This window comes from Haliotis asinina, chromosome 11 (genome assembly GCF_037392515.1).
Source record: "Haliotis asinina isolate JCU_RB_2024 chromosome 11, JCU_Hal_asi_v2, whole genome shotgun sequence".
Lineage (NCBI taxonomy): Eukaryota > Metazoa > Mollusca > Gastropoda > Lepetellida > Haliotidae > Haliotis > Haliotis asinina.
The window spans coordinates 22519572-22544686 of NC_090290.1; the positions used below are offsets into that span (position 1 = coordinate 22519572).

The following is a 25115-nucleotide window of genomic DNA, read 5'->3' on the forward strand; positions in this document are numbered from 1 at the left end:
TGTTATAAGTGATGCAATTAACCCTGCCGAATCTGTAAAAAGTAAGAAGTGCACCCTTATATTTTCCCGTTCGTCTTTACTATTCCTTTTTCGTATGAAACATTAGCCCTGAAATTTAACGCGTGTGTACGACAAATGGATTACATTTTACATAACACGTCTCCTGTATATAACCTAGACAAGTTTCCTACACAACTTTCGCTGTTTGCCAGCTGGTTGAAGAAGGAATAAATATTCCCTTACAACAATAAATGGTTCTAAACAAAAAGAGACCAGAACTGGGATAGTCCACCTTCATGAACATCATGCCGACCTTTTTCCGTTTCCCAATCGCGATCACTTTTGCATACTACCTACCGGAAGACTTGTGTTTACGATTTCCGGTTATGTCGGTGAACGAGTGGATGTTTTAGTTTTTACATTTGTGCATAATTCCCATCACCATGCAGCAACCACCACCACAACGATATCCTTCGCAGGGTCCGCCCATGAGACCACCATACACACAGGCTAGTTACCCCCAGGTAAGGCAGTTTCCCCCGGGTACACCTAAATATTGGAGGAGACGCTGACATTATTGAAACAAAGGGAAATTACAGTCTCGTAGCAGACTCTGCTTAACTTTCTGTGTTTTCATGAATTATACATGTTTTTGCACATTGTATGTGTTTATATCGTAACGGATTTGTATGGGGATAGGTTTGGACGTAAGCACCCGATTTTATCCAACTAGCCGTGTTTCTCGTGTTTCATATTTTCGCGGCAATGGTCATTCTACCGTGTCTTCTCTCATTTCAGAATGATGAGTGTTATTATTCTATGGGAAGGATTTCCACCTGCCTATATTTCATTCTAGTCAAATCATAGCATCTAATTAATCACCAGAACACACTCAGTGTGGGAACACTTCCTACAGCAGTGAGGGCATCCTTAGGCACAAATTTGTCTTGTTTATTCGTGTTCTAGTATATTGAATACATGTCAGTATGTAATTTTGGTTTTTGATAGGGGTGGTGGGTATGGACAGAACCATATCCTCATCTGATGAGTATTAGTATTACTATTAATTTTGTCATGTTTTTTAATTTGTGTAGGGCCGTCTCCTATTCTCACGGTAAACGCATTTTCTGCCAAGGCTGCCGATGCGTGATACTTAGGAAGTGGCCCAAGTCTGTTAATTATCACAATTTTGCAGTGTAATGAATATTCGTGAATTCTAACCAACTTGGAAAAATCGCAACTTTCCCCCACCCTTCCCGATAAGATTCGCCTAAAACACAACTTTGCAGATTCTGATACCTTTCGGTCTGCACTTACTGAAACAAATCATCAAAAATGCCAATTCAACCTATAAAGTTGAAGAAAAAGGCAATTAAAAAAATGATTCACTAATTTTCCCCCAGCATTGGGTCGAAAAAAGTGGTTTCAACAGCAGTGCTGCGCTGTGCTGATAACACATGCGCAGTGAGTAGGTTAGTGGAGCATGAAACATGTCTGCTCATTAGTATAACTATGAGGTCATGAGCAGTAGCCTTATCTTGCTTGTGTACACAAACAAGTAAATAATCTACATGTTACATTAAAAAGTATGTTGATTGTGATAAGCAAACTTTGTCGCAGAGAAAACTCAATGTCAGATGACGCTTTTATGTCTACCTGCCTGTCTGCTAATGACAATATGCAATGCACAACTGCTACAATTGCTTACCATTTGCAGTTTGAAATTAACACCCATCGGCCATATGCACCATAAACAAAATGCTGGCACAATATGATTTGGGAAACAGATTATGAAATAAGTATGGGATCACCTCATTTAACATGTTTAATAACATCTTTATTTGTATTCAGAATCACTACAACTTTCACACTAACAGCTTCAACAAAAGTATGTGTAGAAAACATTTTTAAAATGGCAGATTAGTCATGATAATTGATACATAAAACTACAGTAATCATGGTAATGCTTGAATGTCTTAAAACAAACTGACACAATATTAATGTTCAATTTAAAGAATATTGTATTTTATGACATACTGACATGAATATTATTGATTACTAATTGCTTCTTGTCAGTGAATGAAGTTTTTAACATGGATCCAAAGACCATTTATATATTTGAATTAATATGCATATAGCTTCCTTGAATTTGGTGGAGTCAAAATAATTCCCATCTTCATCATGTTCATTAGCAAAGCAAAATTTGCTGTGTGGCCTCGATCATCCTCCTGGGCTCGTTTGCTGATTTTAAGGATGCTTCCACTTCTGGTGTATCTGACATCAACTTTGTGTCCAATAACTTTGAATCAATAATATGTGACACAAGCTAAAATAACATTCTGCTTCTACAAGGTGAAAAGAGTGCTTTCTGTGTGTTCCGTGTATCCTACCTCTATCAGGTGACGCAATGAGGGACAGGTTGTTTTATTTCTTGACAGTGTTATTTGAACACTGCAGGAAATGGGTACCAATGATGAAAAGTAAATGATACAAGAAAGTTGTTCCTAATGAACACAGACATTCAGTATCATAAGCGTGATACTTGGTGTATCACTGGCAGTTGCACCCTTGATGAACTATTTCAGTAGATAAACGAAGATAAATGAGTGAGTGAGTTGAGTTTTATGCTGCACTCAACAATATTCCAGTTGTATGGTGGCGGTCTGTTAATAATCGAGTCTGGACCAGAAAATCCAGTATTCAACAAAATGAGCATAAATCTGCACAATGGGGATCCCATGACATGTGTCAACCAAGTCAGCAATCATGACCACGCGATCCCGTTAGTCACCTCTTACGACAAGCTGAGTCGCCTTTTGTGGCAAGCATGGGTTGCTGAAGGCCTATTCTATCCCAGACCTTCACTGGTTTCGAAGATAAATTGTTAGATATAGCTGCTTTCACTGCTTAATCACTGTTAATGTAAAAATATTAAATATCCTTCCAACATGTGCAGCTGCTTTTGGTTACAGCCATCCTCGATATCTTCAGGGTATGTGGTCATTGGTCAACCCGATAACTTTATCACCCCCCTTTGCTGGCTCCACATTCACAGGGGTTAAAAAATCCCATCGCCCGATGCCTGGAACAAGTCAGTTTTCATTTCAGGCAATCAAATAATGGTATCTTACTTGTCCGGGGACTACTAAATAATTACCCCTTATGATTTCAAACTGCAAATAATCTTGGATTTCATTTCATATCTGCTCATAATGAAGCTACTAAACTTTAAAGTTCGCAATAATAATAAAGTAGAGCTAATGGAGAGTGAAATTATCACTTAGGAGATAAACATCATGTGTTGGCCAATTTCCGGGTGTTATTGAGTATTTGAAGCACGGGAATGCATTTGGAACCGATGATGTCAGCTGGAGGTTTCAAATGAAATATTCCCGTGCTTCAAATACTCAATAACACCCGGAAATTGGCCAACACATGTTTATCGACATTGTAAACACAAAAGTAAACCAAAGGGTTTTACTGTCTGCACTCGTTTACATCGGGTACGGGTACAGCAGTGAAGTGTCATCAGCTGGCCCTTTCAGCTGGTTCCCATGGTAGCATCTGGAGTTGCTCATTTGTGACATCATTCTAACTTTACGTCACAATATGATTTGAATGACGTCACCACTGTTGATGACACAACAAAACAATTGTTTGCGGTGTTTCTACGTGTCAATACGCAGTGAATAGTCTTGCAGTTTCCGGGAATCTAATACCATTTGATCATGTTTTTTATCAAATTAGATTACAGAACACAGTGACTTTTGTTTACAATAAACAAAAAAATAAATATAAATAGTCCAGTAAACATTAACATCACACATTGTGCCATAAAATCAAGTGAAATATTAATCAGGACAAGTTACTGTCTTCAAGTCACTTGCCCTTTGACAAGTGGCTTTTCAACATATTTTTGAACCCCTGCAATCAGCTAAGCAGCCATTACAACCGAGCTTGCCAGTGTCAACAAAGGTAGGTGTCGCAGCTGCAAAGGTTTGTTTGCAATGCGTCTCAGATTTTGGGGAAATCATACAGACAAATTAATCATGTTAATAGGTCTGGTTTAATAATTTAAAAAAAGCGAAAGTGAGTTGTAATTGGTTTCCTCAACTTCCCATCCTCGATATCTCCAGGGTATACGTTCCGATAAGTCTCCACTATACCCTGGACGCATCTACGGCTCTGCCAGATAAATTTATTACCTCCCTTGACTGTCTTTTGATCCAGTCAGGTGTCTACGCTGGGAAGTTGAGCGAACCAATCACAACTAATAAATAATATCGGGCAGAGCCGTAGATGCGTCCAGGGTATTGTGGAGACTTATCGGAACGTATACCCTGGAGATATTGAGGATGTCAACTTCCCAGTGTAGACACCTGTTTGGAGGTCAGCCAAGGGAGGTAATAAATTTATTGGGCAGAGCCATAGATGCATCCAGGGTATTGTAGAGACTTATTATTGGAATGTATACCCTGGAGATATCGAAGATGGGTTACAGTTAGTTAAGTGTATGTAAACATATCAGTCGATTGTGTCCTTGTATAGTATATTATATACTGTATTTTTGTCATAATTGTAGAGGCATGTTTTGTAAAAAACAGTTGTGATTTTGCTGTGCTCCTAGATCTGAAAAGGGACTTTAGCTTATGTCATTGTCAAGTTCTGTTTAATCACCATGATCAAGCTGATCATATTTCCTTTTGTCAGATGAATAGGTTGAAGTGGTTCCTGTAAACAGTTCATTTAAGTCAACATGTTCCTGTAGACGAATATTCAGTTTGTGAGGAAATGGCTCAAGGCCAAGAGTCACAAAGCCATTCATGTCTGGAATCTCACAGTCATCAATCAATAAGCGTGTGCATTTCAGTAGTGCACATGTGAACAGGAAGAGTATATTTCTTGCAACATTTTCACCAACACATGATCTTTTTCCATGCCCAAATGGCAGGAAATGTTTCAGTTTGTGATGAGGAATACACTTTCCATTATTGCCAATGAATCTCTCGGGTTTGAAAGTATTTGGTTTTTTCCAGTATTTTTCATTATGATGGATATGCCAGATGTTGCATAATGCCATAGTTCCTGCAAATAAGAAAACATTAGTTTATACAGTAGGAATGGTCTTTGTTAATTTTGTGTAATTCCCTTTTCTTTGATAAAGTTGAATATGGTTTCAGGATTATGTATTGAGCAGGTGTGATATTCACACAATCCTATTCCAAATAATGAAAGTATGGAGATGGCCATGTAGATGATGTTCCATATATATTGATGAAAATCCACAGTTTTGTTGCTTCTCAAACTAGGACTGATCATTTGAATTGTACGGTAACAAGCGGTGAGGTGAAATCACATTCAACACTGTATTTAAGAATATTTCGCTCATATGACAACATGCATGCATGTGTATGTTTGTTTGCTTTTACCAGCTGGTTTTATAGTGCTAGCTCACTGAGGTACCATGTCGCAGTTATGCATGAATACCCCACTCAGACACTTCATACTAACTTGAGTCGACCAATCTTTGTTCCACCCTTTAATGCCAAGCGCAAGACAGGAATCAACACGCACCATATTTTATTGCGTCTTTTGGTATGACATGGTTGGGGAGCGAACGTACAATGTTCCGCTCATCGGGTGGATGCTCTAAGCACTGCACTTTGGGGAAAGTAGCCAACTTTAACAGCTGGTTTGATAGTGCTAGGTGACTGAGATATTGCTGCAGTTAAGCATGAATACATCACTCAGACACAATATACTGACTCCAATGTGATCAGTCCTTCTTTTACCCATTAATGACAAGTGCTAGGCAGGGAACAACAAGTATCATATTTCAAGTAACAAGGAGGAAATACCTTTTGGCAGCGTATAAGATTCCATGCTGATCGTGTGTTGTAGAGAAGTGTGAGGTATTCCTAGTGGCACAGGTGGAGCTATCCGCAGCACTTCCATCACTATGGCCTCTACACACCAAACAATATCCATTTGTTTAAAAACAGACATGTTCAAATGAAGTATTCCTTGGTTCAGTTAGTTTTCCAGGATGGTGAAAGTCAGTGACAGTTGCATCCCTTGACCAGGAACTGGTGTGTTCAGGTCACAGATGCTACTCCTTGGTTTTACATTAGATTTGTATGCAGATTTTTCTGATTGTGATGTTAGTTTTGATTTGGCAAACACACATTATATTTTATGATGTTCAGCGGAGATGACATGTCATAAGAGGCGACTAACAGGATTGGGTGGTCAGACTCACTGACTTGGTTGACATGTCATCGTTTCCAAGTGGTATGAATCGATGGTCAAACTGTTGATCATTGGATAGTCTGTCAAGACTCCATTATGTACTGACCACTGCCATATAGCTATAATATTGCTAAGTGCAGTGTAAACTGATCTTGGGCTAGATGATTATCTCCCTTTGACCACATTTGAGCTCCAGATAAGATTGAGCTCATCTGTGTACTGTACCTACTGTATTTTTTGGAGTGGGGATTATGAATGCTGAGTGGGTGTGTCATTTCCGTTACTTACTGCTTTCAAATATGTGGGTATTTCAGTGATTTTACCCAGTATATCACCGAGCAAGTTTACTGAGCAGATATGTACTGCCTTACGTCATTCCTAAGCAAAACCAACTTAATATAATGGAAATAATTTCATTAAAGTCACTCATCCTGTACTAACAGTACAACAAAAGTCCTATACTAACACTACATCTTGATAACATTCAGTGTCTTTTTCATACGCAAGCGATTTTTACAAATACATTCTGTATGTATATGTTTTAAACTTTTTGCATATCTAACATTTTATATGTGTAATTGATACGCAACGATTATTTTTCAATGCATATTTTACCCGGATACGCAGTTTATCTGGGTCTCTGCCACAAGTTCTGTGACATAGCAATGCTCAAGTAACTTTGTATGTGTACACTATCCAAGTAAATAATTTCAAATAGTCTAAATTTTAAAATATCTTACCTATGTATGGAAGCTGTGGCTTGTCTGCTAGGGTTGGCATCCTGTCAACTGGAACAACTGATTTCATCAGAGCCACAGCTCGATCTTGCACATCAGGATTTATGGCCAGGTACAACATCAGCCATTGAATTGAGTTTTGTGTGGTACTCATCCCTTTGAAGGCAACAGTAAAAGAAGTCAGTGAACTGTATTCAGTTATTTCTTGCTGTTTGTGCAGAATGTGGGTATTATGCTGTAAATTTCTGTTATTTTTCATTCCCAGATATTTGTTTGCGTTTTGGGTGCTTCAGCTGACTTTCAGCAAGGTAACACAAACAGGTATACAAGGGTGGTCTGTAAATAATTAAGACTGGACTGGACAGTCCAGTGATTGACTTCATGAGTGTTAGTCTATGTGGTTTGGGTAGTCGGTAATGTAATCCCTTTACCATGTCTGTTGTCTCTTATGATAAACCAATTCTAACCTTGACCCTTTTGAATTTGTGCATCAGTGAGTGAGTTTATAATTTTTTTCACATTCAGCAGTATTCCAGCTACATGTATATGTAAGGGATTTGTAAATAATGGAATCTGGACGAGACAATCCAGAGTCATGCACTGGAGCTGAGTATTGTTTCTAATGTTCACTGTAGTAACTTTGGTAACTGACTGCACCTGCTACTTCCTTTGTCCAGCAAGACATCTTGATTGCCTCCATGCTTGACTTGTCTGGATGCTGATGTCTCATGGCAGCCATATGACCGAGAACTGAGAGTGGAGTTGTGTTGGTCTGACGTGGAGAGTCTAGGAGACTGTACTGCCTCTGTAGTATTGAATCTCGCTCCTGCACAAACAGTCTTTATATTATGTTTTAGAACAACAAAAAAATGAGGAACTGGAGGTGTCGATTTTGTGTTACTTTTCATAAGAGGCTACTGGTGGAATCGGATGTCCAAGCTTGCCAATTTGGTTGACACATGGTCCAGCTATAGAGCAGTCTCTAAATTATTGACTCAGGACCAGTGATCAACAACTTGAGCATCAAGCATCGACCTAAGCATTTGGAATACAATAAACACAATAAAGTGTGTCGATAAACATGATGAAGTGTGTGGAACAAGTCAGCTGGACAACATGATTCCACAAGTCACTTCTTACAACAGGCATGGGTTGTTGAAGACCAATTCTAACATGGATCTTCATGGGGCTGGAAGTAACAAATCTGATGTAGGACATACATCTCATCACCTAGACCTTTAGACATGTTAGAAATGCCATAGTAAATTTGCTAAATTTGAAGTGAAAGAAAATCTGGTAGATCTACAAATGGTATTTGTTTATGTGAAAAGGGGTAACCATATGTGTAACTGACATTGTGCATATAGCTTGGTTTCATAATGAAGTAAAATTGGTGATTTTTTAAAATTTGTTATGATCATAGTTTTGTAACTTAGTGAAACCATGGTACCTGAAATGTCATTCAAATGTTAATGTTAATCCCAACACTGACCCAAGGTGTGGAGACTCACTCACTCACTCACTCACTCACTCACTCACTCACTCACTCACTCACTCACTCACTCACTCACTCACTCACTCACTCACTCACTCACTCACTCACTCACTCACTCACTCACTCACTCACTCACTCACTCACTCACTCACTCACTCACCCACCCACCCACCCACCCACTCACTCACCTACTCACTCACCCACTCACCCATGCCAACAGTTTTCACTTACCTTTACAGCAGTTATAAATTGCTTAGACCATTTAGAAGTAATATGGATGGTCCAGGGAAGGATATTGAATGGATGTCCAGGGAAAAGAACTGAAAGTATCACTTGTTGGTTGTGGCAGAGCTGAGTCACCACTGGATCTTCAAAATTCTGGTAGGAGAGGCCATAGATGTAAGTGGCAAACAGAGCTGTTGTCATCTTTATGATGTCCTTTTTGGGATCAACTGGATTTTCCATGGCCAAACTGTAATGATGCAATGATGTGTTTCAGAAAATTTACATTTTCCCACATCTATGTAGACAGCAAAGTAGTGTTATGGTCATTGTTGAATCAGTCATTTGTCTAGGCTTCCTCTACCTGTGTTGAATGGTTGTCATAACCTACAGACTGGCAAATGTAAGACAGTCAGTCTTTTCTGTGATTTGTATTCATTTGAATTTATTGCCCATGGAAGGGCAGTTATCTTTTATTGAAAATGTGATTCTTATTCAGAAAAAGTGGTTCAGTTTTGTCAAAGATATGACATACAGGATCTGATGGAAAGAGTACACAATGATACTCCATGATGTGAGATCATGGTGATACTTGTAGCCCATGCATATGCTTCACAGGGCTCGATTTAAGGAGAATGAAACAACTTCATACCAGATACAACCCTCTGATCAAGACAAAAGCAGGATTCACCCACTACCTGACATACAATTATATGGAGTTCTGAAATGGGTGGCAGGACTTGTAATTGGACGTAGATGGATATTTTAGCAACTAATAGAAAATGTTGCTTACTTTTGAAAAAATATTTTGAAGGCTTTGTTTGTGTGATGCTGTATGGATGTTGAGTCGATGTTGTTCATGGCCTGAAGACACATCCTCCGGAGCTGCCTGTGGCAGGGGCTGTACTGGATGGAGCCAATACCTTCCTCACTTCTGTTCAGGTACTTGAACACTGGCAGTGAAGGTCGGTCTGGCAAGTTGTGGGAATATACCTTGTAGGGGAGAGCAGAGTCACAGATGAACACGGTTGGACCAAGGAAACCAAACTGAACTGTGAACATCTTGCCATATTTCTGAATTAACTTCTCCATGCTGATGTGTGGTTGCCTGTGAACAATGTTGAAAGATGTTTGATACCGCTGACTGGAAATTTTACTTAGAATTAACATTGGCTTTCTGATAGGAAATTATGTACATCATTTTTTAACATGATGGAGTGATTGAATTTAGTCTTGTGATGCAGTCAGCAACATTCCAGCAATATGTCAGCAGTCCAGACCTTTACATTAAATTAGGATCCAGTGATCTACACATGAGCGTTGATCAGTGTAATTGGGATACTATGGCGTGTCAACCAAATCAGCAAGCTTTACCATCTGATCCTGTTCATCACCTTTTACAACAAGCATGTGCTACTTAAGATCAGTTCTAACACAGATCTTCATGGGTTATTATATGTTTAGACTGAGCTCTTGGTCAGGAAATACTAAAATCAACATGATTACTGCTGAACCTTTATCCTTCCTAAATGAAAGTAACTTCAGGGGTTCAAATTTATATTTTTTAAAAGCTACATACCTTAAGAAAATAACATGTCCTGACTAATTTTTCACTTGCCCTGATTTTTATGATATAATCATGATGATATAATTAAGAAAGAATAAATCAACGTGGTATTTGTTGTTGATGTTTACTGAACTATTTATCAATAAGTGATAAATTCCAAAGAAAGGTTTCTCTTCTTTACTATCATTGTGAAATTTAATAGCTACATTTTGAACAGATATGAAATGAAGTCTACGTTTATTTGCAGTTTGAAATCGCAAGTGGCAATTATCTAGAAGCCCACAGACAAGCAAGATACTAGTGCCATAATTTGATTGCCCAAAAAGGAAAACAGACTTGTCCCAGGCATTGGGCGATGGGATTTTTGAAACAACTTTGAATGTCTTAAAGTGATTTTTTCTAAAATATGTCACCTCAGCAATTAACTAAACCTTTCCATTTAACCAGTTCCACAACTCATTGGAGAAAATATAGGATATGACATTTATTTGTACATGGTAACCTACCGAAAGTCAAGACAAAAGCAAACCACAATTAGTGAGTGAGTATGGCTTTATGCTGCTTTTAGTAATATTTCAGCAATCTCATGATGAGGGACATCAGAAGTGGGCTTCATACATTGTACCCATGTAGGTGATTGAACCCAGGTCTTCAGTTTGTCAAGCAAATGCTTTAACTATGTGGCTACTACAGAGTATACTCATTATCTATAATACAACATAATTTTCAATGTTGGCGTCTGATTTTATGTGTCTTTCTATAACACAGTTGGTGATATTGCATTTCATTACATAGATTGATGCTCATACAATCAGTTACTTGTTTGCCTTTACAGGCACAGTCATATTCAAACCTGCATTAGATAGCTGTAATATTTCTGACTGCAGCACTAATCAACAAACACACATTAAACAGCCAACAAGAATCCCAGGCAGTACCTTGGATTAAGCATGTAGAGACCCCCGATAACTGGGAGTGACCAAGGTCCAGGAGGAAGTCCCTTGACATATGTGGTGTAGATGTCATTCAGTAAGGTCACAAGGAAGGCAAGAACAATGATGACCACCACCGCCAGTATCCAGTTGTTGATACTCTGTGTCAAAATAATATGTGTCTTTCACAAGTGAAAGTTTTTTAAACCTAAAATTAGACAGGTTTGAAGGGGGGATCACCTTATGCCCCTAGTAGATGATCTCACAAGTTTTTATAAACTGATGTCTACCAACCTGCGATAGCCACTGGTGTTTGAGTGGGCTGTTTGTTTGAAATAACTGTTCCAAGAACTAATTTTGTACATAATCTTCCAGTGCATCCAAATGCCTTCAATATACTATACATATTCCAGTAATATGATAATGTGTAACAACCCTTGTCTTGATTACAATGCCCTGGCATGCTGAATACTAAGATAATTGGCAACTAAATCTGGATACATACTGCTTTTGTCTTACTACCGGATCATGAACACATTTTCTTTTGTTCTTTTTCTTTGATCATGTTGATGTAAACACAAAATGGCTCCTAGTGCCAGTGGAAAACTACACAGCCTTGCATCGTTTGCTGCAGATATATGGATCATGTATGCATTGATAATTTGCTTTGTTCAGGGTTCCTTTAGAGACAGGGTATATATATCAGTGTCAATTTTGAAGCCATATGCAAAGGGGTTGTCTTAAACATGGGGTTGTTGTATATGAGAATCTAAATGGTAAACTCCTTTATGTATATTGACCAAAAATTGGAAACACCACAGTTTTCCAACCTCGCATACATTTGTAATTTATGTTCTTATTATCATATCAAATCAATAGTCATAAAGAAATAGTAAGTCATATCTTTCTACAGCATTTGAACAGGAAGGCATACAGATACTACTAATGTTTACAAAGGGAGGTAAGTCTAAATAATCTGCATAATTTGGAGACCACTTTTCACTTTCTCAATCACATGCTGCAAAGTGTGTGAATAGAGACATGTGAATTATCCATACAGCATGTGAAAACCTCATAACAATGAACAGTAAGTGAGCTGTAACTCAATAATGTTTCTTGACATCAAGTTGATATATGACAGCATGTCATCCTGATTTATCGGCTTCAGATACACTTGACAATTTCTGATAATTCTTGGTAGTTCTTGGAGAGATACCAGTATTACCAGTATATTTTTGTGATTTTTGTACAGTGTAGTGAAAGCAAGTGAAACTGTTGCCTGTCATGTATTTTAGTCTAATTTGCAATATAATTCGGCAACACAACAAAACAAGATTTCATACATTTCAAAATGACTGTAAGAAAAGGGAATTAACTTTACAATTTAAGCAACAAATCCAGTTCTTTGTCACTGGAAATAGCATTTTATTATGATTATTTGACAAGGGTTGATGTCATGGTTACCTGGGATTGGTTGTTTCAAGGCTGCAGTTATTTAGTGCCAGAGGTAGTTCATGTCATTATAAATGTATAGCATAGTGTTTGGTGACATGTGTCAAGCTGGTCATGAACTTGATGAAAGATTTGGCTGTCCAAAAGTATTTCCTGTCAATTAACTTAAGTAAATAATTACAAAAATCTGATTTTGTCATATCATCTACTATTTATAAATTCAAGCATGAAAATATAAAGAATAAGACTTTATCATCAAAACCAGGTATTTAACACATATTTATTTACAAGTAGTACTTACATCCAACTAATCAGAACACTTACCATATGAAGAGAAGCAAACCAAATGCCCATTGCAGAGGATGCACTGCAGCCTTTGAGGGGGTTTATCTGACTGTGTTGGGGAAGCAGATGGTTCAACTTATATATAAGGGTTCATTGGTAGTGTGTTATATAAAGTAGGCTCTGATTGGTTGGAGAAATTGATACTACAACTGAGTGGTTAACATGTGCCTGTGATCAAAGGATTATCAAGGGGAAGGTTGAATATGTACTATCCAGTGTCAACATTGTGTACTGTACTTCAGTTTGTGATTATTATACATTCTCTCCTGTATTTTGATGATTTATAAAGTAAGGGACGTTTTCTTGGAGTCACATTAATCCAACTGTCTCAGTGGGGAATAGTGGACTGAAAACTGGACATGGTGAATCTCTGTAAACAGAAATCCCATTTCATTGACTCCATTTGTGGAGAAGGTAGCATAGATGAACTTGTCCTGGAAATAGAACAAGTGCATGGGTCAATATAGGTCAGTTAGGACCAGTGTGTGAAATAGTTTCCAAATTTTGATTGATAAAGACACTTGGACTTGCTATGTCTGAAAGTTACTAGTCCCGAAATTTGAGTGTAGAAACTAACCAAAAGATGAGAATAAGATATTGTCAGCATGACACAGGTTTCATCAGTAAGCTTTTAATATCATTGTAATTTTTTATCAGTCCATATCGTTGCATGATTAAAAAGTGTGTTATAACTTAACAAGTCAGAGAGAGTGACATACTTATGAAATGGCCGTGAAAATTAACTAGCCATTTGGGCCAGTGACTAGATATTTGCTGGCCCGACTGGGTTTTAACAGGCCATGGGCTAGCAGGCCAGTGGCCATTTCACACAATGGTTAGGAGATCAGCACTGAATGTGTGGATGAAACCAGGGAATTGAACTTGTTCTTTTTATTGCATTGTATATCTTGATTGAAGGAGAGATGAAGGGGTACCCATGTGGTTCAGGCATCCACTTATCATGACGAAGACCTGTGTTTGATTCCACATGTTGACACAATGTCTGAAGCCCATTTCTGTTGTCCCCCAACCATTATATTGCTTTAATATTGCTAAGAGTGGCATAAATCCAAACTCACTAACTCACTTGATTGAAGCAGTAGGTACAGCTGTAGCATTGAGTAGCATTGACATTATTTCACTTTTTTTCAGACCTCAAGATATCATGGCTGCTGAGCTTGACTTATTCATGTACTGTCTTTAAATACCAATACAGCATTTATCTCTCTTTGACAGAAACTTTGTGAAGAAAAAAATACAAATTGTGATGATGAAAGGAAAAAAATTGGGAATTAAAGTTACAAAAACGAAATAAGAGTTACAGATAGATGTGACACAATACAAAAAGGTTATATAATGATACTTTTGGCAATAACATGAGATGAAGATGGATATGTGCAGTCACTGCTTGTGATAGTTACTTGACTCCCATTAAGCAGGGCAGCATGTAGTTGATATTTCATATAGCGCTGATTACATGAATGGAAATTTTAGCTTGACATTTTTGTAATGTTTGAACTTAAACATGGAGAAGAGATCTCGAACTTGATAGGATAATTCAGTGATTCAGTGATTACTATGCATTCTTTCCAGTATTTTGATGATTTTATTAAGTAAGGGACATTTTCTTGAAGTCACATAATAGACCTTTCTCTGTGTGGGATTGTGAACTGAAAACCGGACAGGTTAGATCTCTGTAACCAGGTGATACATTTCATTGACTCCATTTGTGGAGAAGGTGGCACAGATGAACTTGTCCTGGAGATAGGATACAAAAAGTTATCTTGTTTACATGTCATGAATGTAGTAGTGTTCAGGATTGTAGTCTTCTTATGGCTGTATGCTGAATTTCAGACAAGGTCTCTGTACTCAGCTGACATTGAACTCAGTGGTGACCTCAGTCGTATAGATGAATTTGTCTTCTGTTTGCAACAGACACTTGCAGCTTATTCAGCTTGACCTGAGGTCAAATGGAAATAAACAGCAGGTTGAGTTAACTTCTCCCTTAAATTCCCCCTTTTCACGAAATAAAGCAGAGAATGTTATTATTGTTGCGTTCATGCAGAGCTTGCATACATCTTTGATGGGCATTTAGAAGTTGAGCGGATGAAGAATGAGGGCAATTTTAATGGATATGCAACTTCTTTTGATCTATGAAGGCAATGTTTCAACATAGATTCTGATGTTGTTATTATGCAAGTGAATCAATTGCTTGAATTTAGAATTAAAATCCATGTCAAAACGTCGCCTTCACAGAATACAAGAAGTTGTATATCAGTAAAAACTGTCATCATTCTCCATGCATACATTGGAAACATGAAAACACTTGTAGCTTTTTTTTAAAAATCAAGATTTCTCAACACTGAAGTGTCAAACAGCAACTTTGTCTTGGCTGTTTGCATATGTAGACAACCAACTGACAAAGGTGCACCCTTTCACAATAATAGACCCAACCAGTTGTGACGTTTTGGTCACATAATGCATCAGTGTTCACTTGATGAGATCAACCTGAACAATCTGTAGGAGAATGAGGAAAAGTGAAGTGATGAAGTATCTTGAGAATCAGGCCCCATTTTCTCGAAACAAGCTTAAGCTTTTACTCAAATTTCAAACTGAGTTTCACAATTTGAAACAGCTAAATTTTTAACTCAACTGCTTTTTTTAAATATAAACTCCCAAACAACTTAGGTAATCTATCCACCACACTCAAATCAACGCCTATAGTTTGAGCTTTATGTCGATTTTAGTTCATTCTGTGAAATGCATTTTCTCAAATTGGAGTAAAAACTCAGACTTAAGTCAAAACTCAGACTCAGTTTGTTTCGAGAAATCAGGGCCTGATTCTGATTAAGCACCACGAGCAATCACTTGATGTGATGGAAGAACTCTCATGTTTCCAGATGTGCGTTTGGTCTGATTGTGAATTTATGAAATAAATGTTGAATATTCTTGATAGGAACAAACCTTTCTGCTTTAGGTGTTAAGGAACATGAATTGAACTTCCAGTTTTTTGTGCTTACCCTTTTTGAAAATGATTTATTGTTATTATTTAATATTAAGTTGTTGTTTTCCTAATCTCACATGTATTTTAACAATACGTTTAATACTACTACTGTATTGTCATGAGATACAAGTTCCTTCCACCCAGGGGTTAAAAAGTCCCATTGACCGGCACCCAAGGCAGTCTAATAATGTGACCTTACTTGTCCATTGGCTACTTAGATACTAGTAATCACTGTTTATGGTTTCAAACTGCAAATAACTTTCTTTTCATATCTGCTCAAAATGTTGCTATTAAATTTTGCAATGATGATGCTCTAATAGAATGGAATTATCCTTCTTTGTTGTTAATCACTTCTCGATAAATAGTCTAGTAAACATTAACATCAATACTTTCTTAGCATATAAACGTCAACCTATAATATTACTGGTGACAATGTTAAAACAGAGTGTTGCACAATACCTAAATGTGCATACACACAAATGTAGGGAATGGACAATTCTTTGTGTCAAGACCGATACACAATATTATTTATTGTACCCACAACACTTTGACTTCACTATGTGTTTGAGGAATCAAGGTAGAATGCTGTTAACATGATTTGAAAGCTTTTCAATCTCATTTTTTATCAGAAAAAAACAAGAATCATTAGAAGATGCCAGACATGCCAGAAGGGTATGTCATCATCTGATGACTCTTGCTTTTTTCTGACATTCCTTGCAGATTTGTTTTTTTTTTAAATATGTGATGTAGTGGTTAGCATGCGTGCCTCTCATGTCATACACCTGGATTTGAATCCTGGTGGAGATACCAAACATTTGTGACCTGGGTCTCCCTCTGTGTTGTGTACCTGGGCAGGGCACTTCATCCACACCGCACACAGTCCGTCTAGCTGTTTAAAATGGGTACCTCAGAAGTGGATCTATGGATCTTTATGGTTGTGCTTAGTGCTACTTCGCAGCTTTGAAAGTACAATTCAGTCAGGGTACTAATATGTAATGCCAGAGAGAAGCATCGCTTTGGATTGGATGAAAATATTAGCATTATTAATTAGCATTATTATTAATATCAGTCTCTGAGCAGGTCCAGATGAATCTCTTCAGATACATAGACATATTTGCGATATTGACCAGATGCATGTTTGTGTTGACAGGGTCCACCTAGACCGGGCTACCCACCAGGACCCCAGATGGGCGGCGGTCCTCGCATGATGGCTGGTCCAGGCATGCCCCCTCACCCTGTCTTCCCAGGTAACTAACACAGTTCATGATGACCCTTAAACATGTCACAATTTTGCCTTTCTAGTGTGATCAGTAGGAGATGAGTCAGTTAGATTGACATAGGTCTAAAATGAGCTTTATTGTAAAATTACACTGTTCGTTACAGTTGAAACACACAGTGGTGTCACAGGTATTTAACTTTCCTTAAGTCGAGAAAAACTTTCACCATAATATCTTTGCAGTGGAAACAATGTTAATGAATATCCTCTGATTTGATTAAATGTATATTTTTCTTTTGTCTTGAAGACCACTTTCTTAACATAATTTGGATTTTCTCAAATAGTTTTGTGCTGAACACTCATTTAGAAGAATTTGTACATTGGATGTTGATGTTGTGACCATGAGGTATAGAAATTGTGTGTTGATCTGATCATAAGAGAGATTGAAATAGTGATATTACTTCTCAAATAAATTTCACTGCAAATAGGTCCAGTGTGTATGGTACATCTAATTGAGTAGAAATATAATCCACTAGACACCTGAGGGTGACATATGATGTGAGCATCAATATTAACATTCTAATTTGCTTTCATGATTGTGCATATCTAGTTATCTGATTCTACACATTGAAAGTCATGTTTCAAATCTGGAATCTCAGTTGTTTGAATTCAAATGTTGAAGCAGTTTTTGTTGTGCTTTCCTTTCATTGATCCAGCAGTTATTCAGAATTCAGTATTTTTGAAGACTGACTTCCAGAAAGTGTTGTCATGATACACCTATCTACAGCTGTAAGTGGGGTGTTGGGGTAGATCCATAGCATAGTGGTTAAAGCATTATCCAGTCACATCAAAGACCCAGGTTTGATTCCCCAGATGGTTACAATGTGTGAAGACTATTTCTGGCGTGCCCCACCATGATATTGCTGGCATAATGCTAAAATCACATAAAAACATACTGGCTCAATACAGTTATAAGCTGTGTTTTTTCAGCAGTTATTGTGTTTAATATCTTTTTCATTCACTCATTCATCATGCGACAATAAATATCTGAAATTTGTTTTAAAAATATGGAAAAGGAAATGGATCACTGGTGATAATCAATCATTTAAAGTTTTGACTCACTTAAAACATTCCCGATATGTTGTACATATATATATGATTACACTGAAGATTGATTTCTCCTCTAAGTTAAGGGACCAAGTGCAGATCTTATGCAGATGTATTACATGAGGGTTATGCATCAAATTTGCTGAAAGGAATGTGCAAATATGCATATGAACTGCTGCGTTTTGGTGTTCTCTAAGGTTAAGAATTAGCAAAATTTATTCATTTATTGAACTCATGACAATAATCATTTCAACATTACAAACAGTGTGTAAACAGTGTGTAATATTTTGCAAAATTTAGTTAAGAACAGCTGCCTGAAGTAAGTAGCTATATTTACACTAATGGATCTAAACTTTTGATGGGAAGTATGTTTTGTCAGGAAGCTGATGTGAACCATTCATATTTGATCAAATTAATGTGAACAAATGTCATGTCATTTCATTTTGAGTCACTTGAATTTGAGAATCTATGAACAATTAGTTGCTGTAGTACTTCTATGTGATGTAATAATTTATTATAATCAAAATCATAAGTCATTTATGAATGTTGTGTAAATTTTGTTGGTTAATTTTAATGCTCAGTGATAGACAGCATCGCAAAGCCAGATGAACATTTGCATTTATATGTATAAATATATATATGTTTTAAATCCTTTCTCCTGTGATTTCCACTTTCTCTGATGGACCTGATCTTACTCTCCCTGTCTCTTCTCTGTCAGCCTCCACATCTTCCTCTACTACAACCACCAAAGGCGCCAGTAAGTTATTGCTCGTGCCTGCCTGCTCAGTAGTTACCTCCCTTAGTTCTAGTCTGCAACGCCGTGTGTAAGCGTGCTGCACTGCTGTGAGGTCCTTCGTGGAGTGTTTTTTGTATCTGCAGTTGCCTTGTAAGCATCATTGCTGGAAGACACATACATACACTTGTTTGGTTACCAGTGATTAGAAAAACAATCTGTATTTGGTATCATATCTCCTCGTTTGTGTAGATAATTCAACCAGAGGTAAAACAGTTCCTTCAGGAGATATGTACACACTGTTGAAGAATATTTGAAGACTTTCAGCTCCTGATACTTTGACAAGTTACTCCACATTTATTTTGTTTTTGGTTGATTTGCAGTCGTATTCGTGACTGTATTTGATCAGCTTGATCAAACACAGGTGAATAATAACAGCATTTAATGAATTTGACTTTTTATCAATGAGTAAAGCTTGAGAAGAACTATTTTCTTTTGAGTTCAAATTGATCATGGGAAATAAAAAGCATTTCCCATAAAACATGTGTCACCATGGGTTGTTACTGTGTAAAGGTATGATAACATTGAGAAAAGGGTTGTCAGACACTCACTGTTTTTGTAGGGGTGGGATTACCCAGGTGTCTAAGGTACCACAATTTGCGCTAGTCAGATGTGCTTTGGACACACCAGAAACCTATAATTATTCTCTTGAATGTTGTTGTGCCCTGATTAGGATAGCACCATGTCTCTGTACTTACCGCCAAAGTGGTAGATGTGAGAAACTGACATTAAGTTCAAAGAGGACTTTCTTCTTTCATTAACACAAATTAAGCTGGCACATTGCAATGTAACTGGAATACTGTTCAAATCAGCGTTAAGCTTGGCACATACTTTCAAACGGACCTCATGTTGCAATATGTTCCTCATGTTCAAAGCTCTGAAAGAGATGTATCTAGCAAGATGATAATCAGGTAGGTTGCAGAAGGGAGTGATTGGTTGCTATGAAACACTTTGTTTCTTTATCACAGTTTAACATGACTTTATAAGTTCGTGCTTTACACGGGTGGTGGGGTAGCCTAGTGGTTAAACCGTTCACTCATCATGCCAAAGACACGGGTTCGATTCCCCACCCATTTCTGGTATTCCCTGCTGTGATATTGCGTGAATAATTGCTGAAAGCGGCGTTAAACTAAACTCACTTAATCAATCACTCATGCTTCAAAAGAGAGAGAGCAACTCCAAAAAACTTAGGTTAATGCTACATTGTGTGGATATTTCTGATTTTGGATTTTGGGTAAGAACTGGCGACCAGCAACCAGTGCTTGTCATTAGAGGCGAGATAGTCATTATGACTTATTTAGTTAGTATTATTATATTTCACTCGAGTAGATTGATGCCTATGATGTCAGGACAGTTGGGTAGCCTAGTGGTTAAAATGTCTGCTTGTCATGTTGAAGACCAGGGTCCAGTTCCCCACATGTGTATAAGGTTGGAAGCCCATTTCTAGTGTCCCCCAACATGGGGTAAAGCCATACATGCTCACTCATGATGTCCATGTGATCAGTCCTTGGACTGTTAGGTTCAGAGTTGATTATTTGTCACAAAGTTAGATACCTGACATAATGCTGAAAGACATTAAATGTCAAATGAACAAACAACTTCTAAATGCTTCTCAAAGAAATTTGAACAAACTTTCTCCCTTTCAATATATATTATTCATCTCTTGGATATAAATTCATAATATTTTCATACTTTAGACCTTATCGCATGCCCAAGGATGATACTTAGGACAAAGATCCCAGGAACAAGTTAATGGCTGCATGTTATGGCAGTAATATTGTTGACCATGGCCTACATACAATATGCACGTGCCTCTACAGATCTTAGTGATTGAAAACTTATGAAGTATCTACCCTATCATGCTTCTAGTGTGAAACCCTGATACTACGTGTACTACTCCCACATTACTGCTTTTTGACTCTCCCTCTTGCACCTACCCTCCACTCCACAGTCAGCTTCAAGGTAGACGTGTCACATTTTCTCATGCAGGATGTTGTGGTTTATATTTCAGTTATATTTTATGATCATATATGATGGACGTAACCTATTAAACAAGTGCTGTGTTTTTGTTGGCTTCCAGTTCCAGAAACAAGACATTTTTTGCATGTCTGTATCTTGTACATGTGGTATATAAAAGCTTTAGATTCAAATAGAATTACTTGAGCAGCTTGCACCTCTAGTCATATGCCCATCGTTATTACTATCAAGATATTTGCAGCCCATGCTTTGTGAACATGAGTTATAATCAGATAATTTATGTGATGTTTGCACCATCAGCTGTTGGTCTTTATCACACCTTCTCTTGATGATAGACCCATGAAGATCTGGGTGAGAAATGATCTTCAATAACCCATGCTTCTTGTAAAAAGCGAAAACCGGGACTGGGTGTTCAGGCTCGCTGACTTGTTTGACACTCATCATTGGTTCCCATTTCTGTAGATAGATGATCATGCTGTTGATCACTGGATTGTGTGTCGACTGTTTACAGACCAATGTCATATAGCTGCAATATTGCTGAATGTGGTGTAAAAACTAAGTTCACTCACTCACTTGATATCATTGCAACATTATGTGACGTTTTTTTATGAATGGACCTACATGACAGCAGATAATTGTAATATATCATGAGTAAAGGTGATGACCTTATATTGTTGTAGTCAGATTATCAAAAAGGACATATCAAATGAGAACAGTTGGTGTGGTCCATTATCTTTCATATTCTCCAGTTAGTAATACTTCCTAGCTGTCCCTAAGTGGCAGCTGGTGTGGTCCATTATTTTTCATATTCTCCAGTTAGTAACACTTCCTAGCTGTCCCTAAGTGGCAGCTGGTGTGGTCCATTATTTTTCATATTCTCCAGTTAGTAACACTTCCTAGCTGTCCCTGAGTGGTAAGTAATGTCTACCTAGGATGCAGAGTGTGTTGCTGTGTTTGTGTTGTTGCAGTGGTACCCATGTTAGACACACCACCTGACCCACGACCAGCTCCCCCATTAAGTTGGGTTTGACAGGAACAAATACAGGATGTGTTAGACCTACCTTGACACCATGTTGACATAGCATTTGGAGTAAATAACTTCATTTAAGACCAAGTTTGCCTATGCTGCCTTAGAAAGTTGACCTCTCTGTAACTGGGTCCATCCTGAACCCAACTACTGACCATTTTGTTGCTTGGCTGCTTTCAAGTAGATTAGGTTAGGGAAGGAAGTGGAGTAATCTTAATGACAAGGTAATGTATTGTAGCTAGCTTCCTGTCAGTTATACAGGATACAGTTATACAAAGAAACAGAATATACTGCCATATCTTCTTCTGCAGAAACTGAGTTGTGAGCATCATTGCTTTACAGAACATTAGTAAATCTGCTTCCATAAAATGGAGTCAGACCAGGAAAGAAAAGTAGTATTGTAACCCATTTGTTTTTATTTGTGGCATTGGTTTGGGCGAGACTGTTCTAAGAAATGTAAATATAACAAAGTGTGAAAGCTTATCTCATTGATTTTCTGTGTTTCTTTTATGTATTTTTGTATTTAGAAATAGGCCAATGACAAACTTTCTACTCGTTTTAAATTTTGAATTCAGTACTACTAAAGTCATCAAGTGAGGTAGTGTTTTTAAAAAAATGTTCACGTGCTGATTGCTCTCTTAAATCAAAGTTAGTTACTGCAGTGTGTTGGTCGGTAATGTAGGTAGTGGTGACTGCAGACATACAGGTGGAGGTGAGAGGGGTGGACAAATATAAAGTTTGTTCATGTCAGTATTAGCTGAGTATTGAGAGACCAGGGATAATCAAGGTCGGAGATGCAAAGCTCATAAATATGTTTTTATCACACAAAAGTCAACCTTTGATATTAAATTGGTGAATATCATAATTGTCTGACATGTAATGCTAGTACCTTATTCTGATTGCTAACATGGATGCCCTGTTGAAAATATTCCATTTCTTGCCAGTCAGTCTGAAGTTTTGATCTGTCAAGTTTTAACCAGCTAGAACATTACATACCCCTTTTAGCTGGTAATTTGTAGCATTTTACGTCTTGTCGTACACCTTTTGGATTAGATGAGTGTATGAAGTTGAAATTTCATTGGGAATTTTGTCTGATTTAAATATTGAATTGTTTATGCAGAAGCTGTGTTAGTATAATGCCCAGTAAATTAGGATTTAGTGTAAAGAACCATTGTAGATGGTTAGGCATATTATTATCAGTGTTACATCAATTTCCAACTATTTGATAAACATTCATAACATGTTTCATGGATCGAAGGTATGTTGGATATGTAGGTTATCTGTTATCACCATTGTTGAACTGAGAGATACTGTATAATCATGAATTGAGGCTGTGTTGCATATCTCTGTGTATGGGCACAATGTTCAGAAAATCTCTGTGTTGTTATCAAGGGAGATGTGATTATAACAGAGACTGGACGTGTGTATTACAGGTAGTAGCAAGGCCAAAGACAACGCCAGTAAGTATGGTGGAATATACCATGCCTGTCATATTTAGTTTGCAGTGCCATGGATGTTGTGGAATGCCCTTCTCACATCAAGCCATGCCATTTACAAACACTCACTGTGTGTGTTCATGTGTGTCTTTCCCATGCCAGAGTGGCACTAATGCTAATCGTTCATCAGTCTTTTGTAAATTTCCACTTCATATTTTTACAAATCAGAAAAACTGGTGTAAAGCTCATTTCAGTTTGATAGTTAAGGATATTGCCAACACGTTTGTTATTACTTGCCTGCACCTTGGATTTGTTTGGAGATGAGAAAGATACATTCATGTAACCATGGCAACAGTGCTTAAAAGCAGATCATGATAAATTAACTGTTGTTCCACAGACACAAAAGAGACAAATCCAACTCCTAGCCCTTCTAAACAAAAGATTAAAAGTATATGTTGGGAGCTTGAGGTCCAAGTAATAATTATGTTCAATGGAAAACAATACTCCATACAGTTCATTATATCACAGTGTAAAATATGTCATTTGTGTAATTGTTTTTGGCATGTGTGATTGATGTGTGCCTAATGCAAAATGTATGCGTGTTTAATCACCAAGTTCCATATATAACTCAAATAATTATGTGTGCTGTGTCTGCTGAATATATTTGGGTAGATTGCATTTAGTGATTTTAGTTGTGCTGCATATAGCATATGATTTGCTGTCAGATTTAGTTTGCTCAGCGAGTAATTGTGATTTATTTGCTAAATTAGTGCAGAATCAGCGGTGCCTCGCTAAAGCAGATTAGTTTTGGGGTAAATTAGTTGCCGTTTGCCTCCAGATAGCTTCTTTGTATACAGCTGTTACTGTTACAGTGGATATTAGTAGCCGGGGTGCTAGTACCATCATACTGGTACCTTTACACTGGTGTAGCAGCATGACTTAAGTTGACAAGTAGTGTGTTTTAGTATGCTTCTGTGTATGACATTGTGCAGTGTAATGCTATGTCAGCCTGGTATACAGCTTGTAATCGGAGATTGGAATCATGGGCACTGATGTATATTTGCAGCATTATGAAATACTGCAAGCAGATTACACAGATGTGTAATAGGAATACCTGATCCTGTAATTTGCATGTGGGGTCTGCTATTTTGTACTGTCCAGTCCCCCCAAAAAAACCCGAAAGTGAAGAGAAAGAAACTGTTTTTTTCAGGAATGCAATGTTTGAAGAAACTAAGTCTGTGCATATGAATATGGATAATTATAGGCTTGAACATTCCCTCTGGGACATGAATATGGATGAGTATAGATTTGGGTAATTGTGAAAGAAAACTCATGATAGAATATTTAATAATGATGAGTGTGACTAAAGTAGATACTCTTGCAAGAATAGGAGCACCAAACCAAAATTGTTTCCTTTCATCGTGTTTAATATTGACAAACTTAATGGATGACAACTGCTTCTGTTACGTGAGTGCGACATCCTGATATAGATTCCTCTCCATAGCTCAAAGTCGCATTCACAAAATAATAGTTGTTACTCATGAAGTTTGTCAATA

At 37.5% G+C, this 25115-nt stretch overlaps 2 protein-coding genes across 9 annotated transcripts in view; one reads left to right on the top strand and one right to left on the bottom strand.

Annotated features, from left to right (window-relative positions):
* Positions 1 to 332: 332 nt before the first annotated feature.
* Positions 333 to 25115, top strand: part of LOC137256303 (SWI/SNF-related matrix-associated actin-dependent regulator of chromatin subfamily D member 1-like) — a 39120-nt gene continuing 14337 nt past the window's right edge. For 2 of the 8 annotated variants that reach the window (XM_067794051.1, XM_067794052.1), the window contains exons 1-4: positions 364 to 524; positions 17154 to 17250; positions 19045 to 19083; positions 23557 to 23583. In XM_067794051.1, coding sequence (XP_067650152.1) covers positions 444 to 524; positions 17154 to 17250; positions 19045 to 19083; positions 23557 to 23583 — 244 coding nt within the window. In that variant the 5' untranslated portion in view covers positions 364 to 443. Of the gene's footprint in view, positions 525 to 17153; positions 17251 to 19044; positions 19084 to 23556; positions 23584 to 25115 lie in introns of all 8 variants that reach the window. The other 6 variants (XM_067794054.1, XM_067794056.1, XM_067794055.1 and 3 more) reach the window with 5 other exon arrangements.
* Positions 4670 to 13029, bottom strand: LOC137256377 (cytochrome P450 2J4-like). Its single transcript, XM_067794207.1, has 8 exons — positions 12979 to 13029; positions 11209 to 11363; positions 9497 to 9811; positions 8713 to 8953; positions 7644 to 7812; positions 6990 to 7142; positions 5859 to 5966; positions 4670 to 5085 (listed from the first exon to the last, which is right to left on the bottom strand). The coding sequence occupies exons 1-8, from the start codon at positions 13006 to 13008 to the stop codon at positions 4670 to 4672; spliced, it is 1587 nt and encodes a 528-aa protein (XP_067650308.1). The 5' UTR covers positions 13009 to 13029.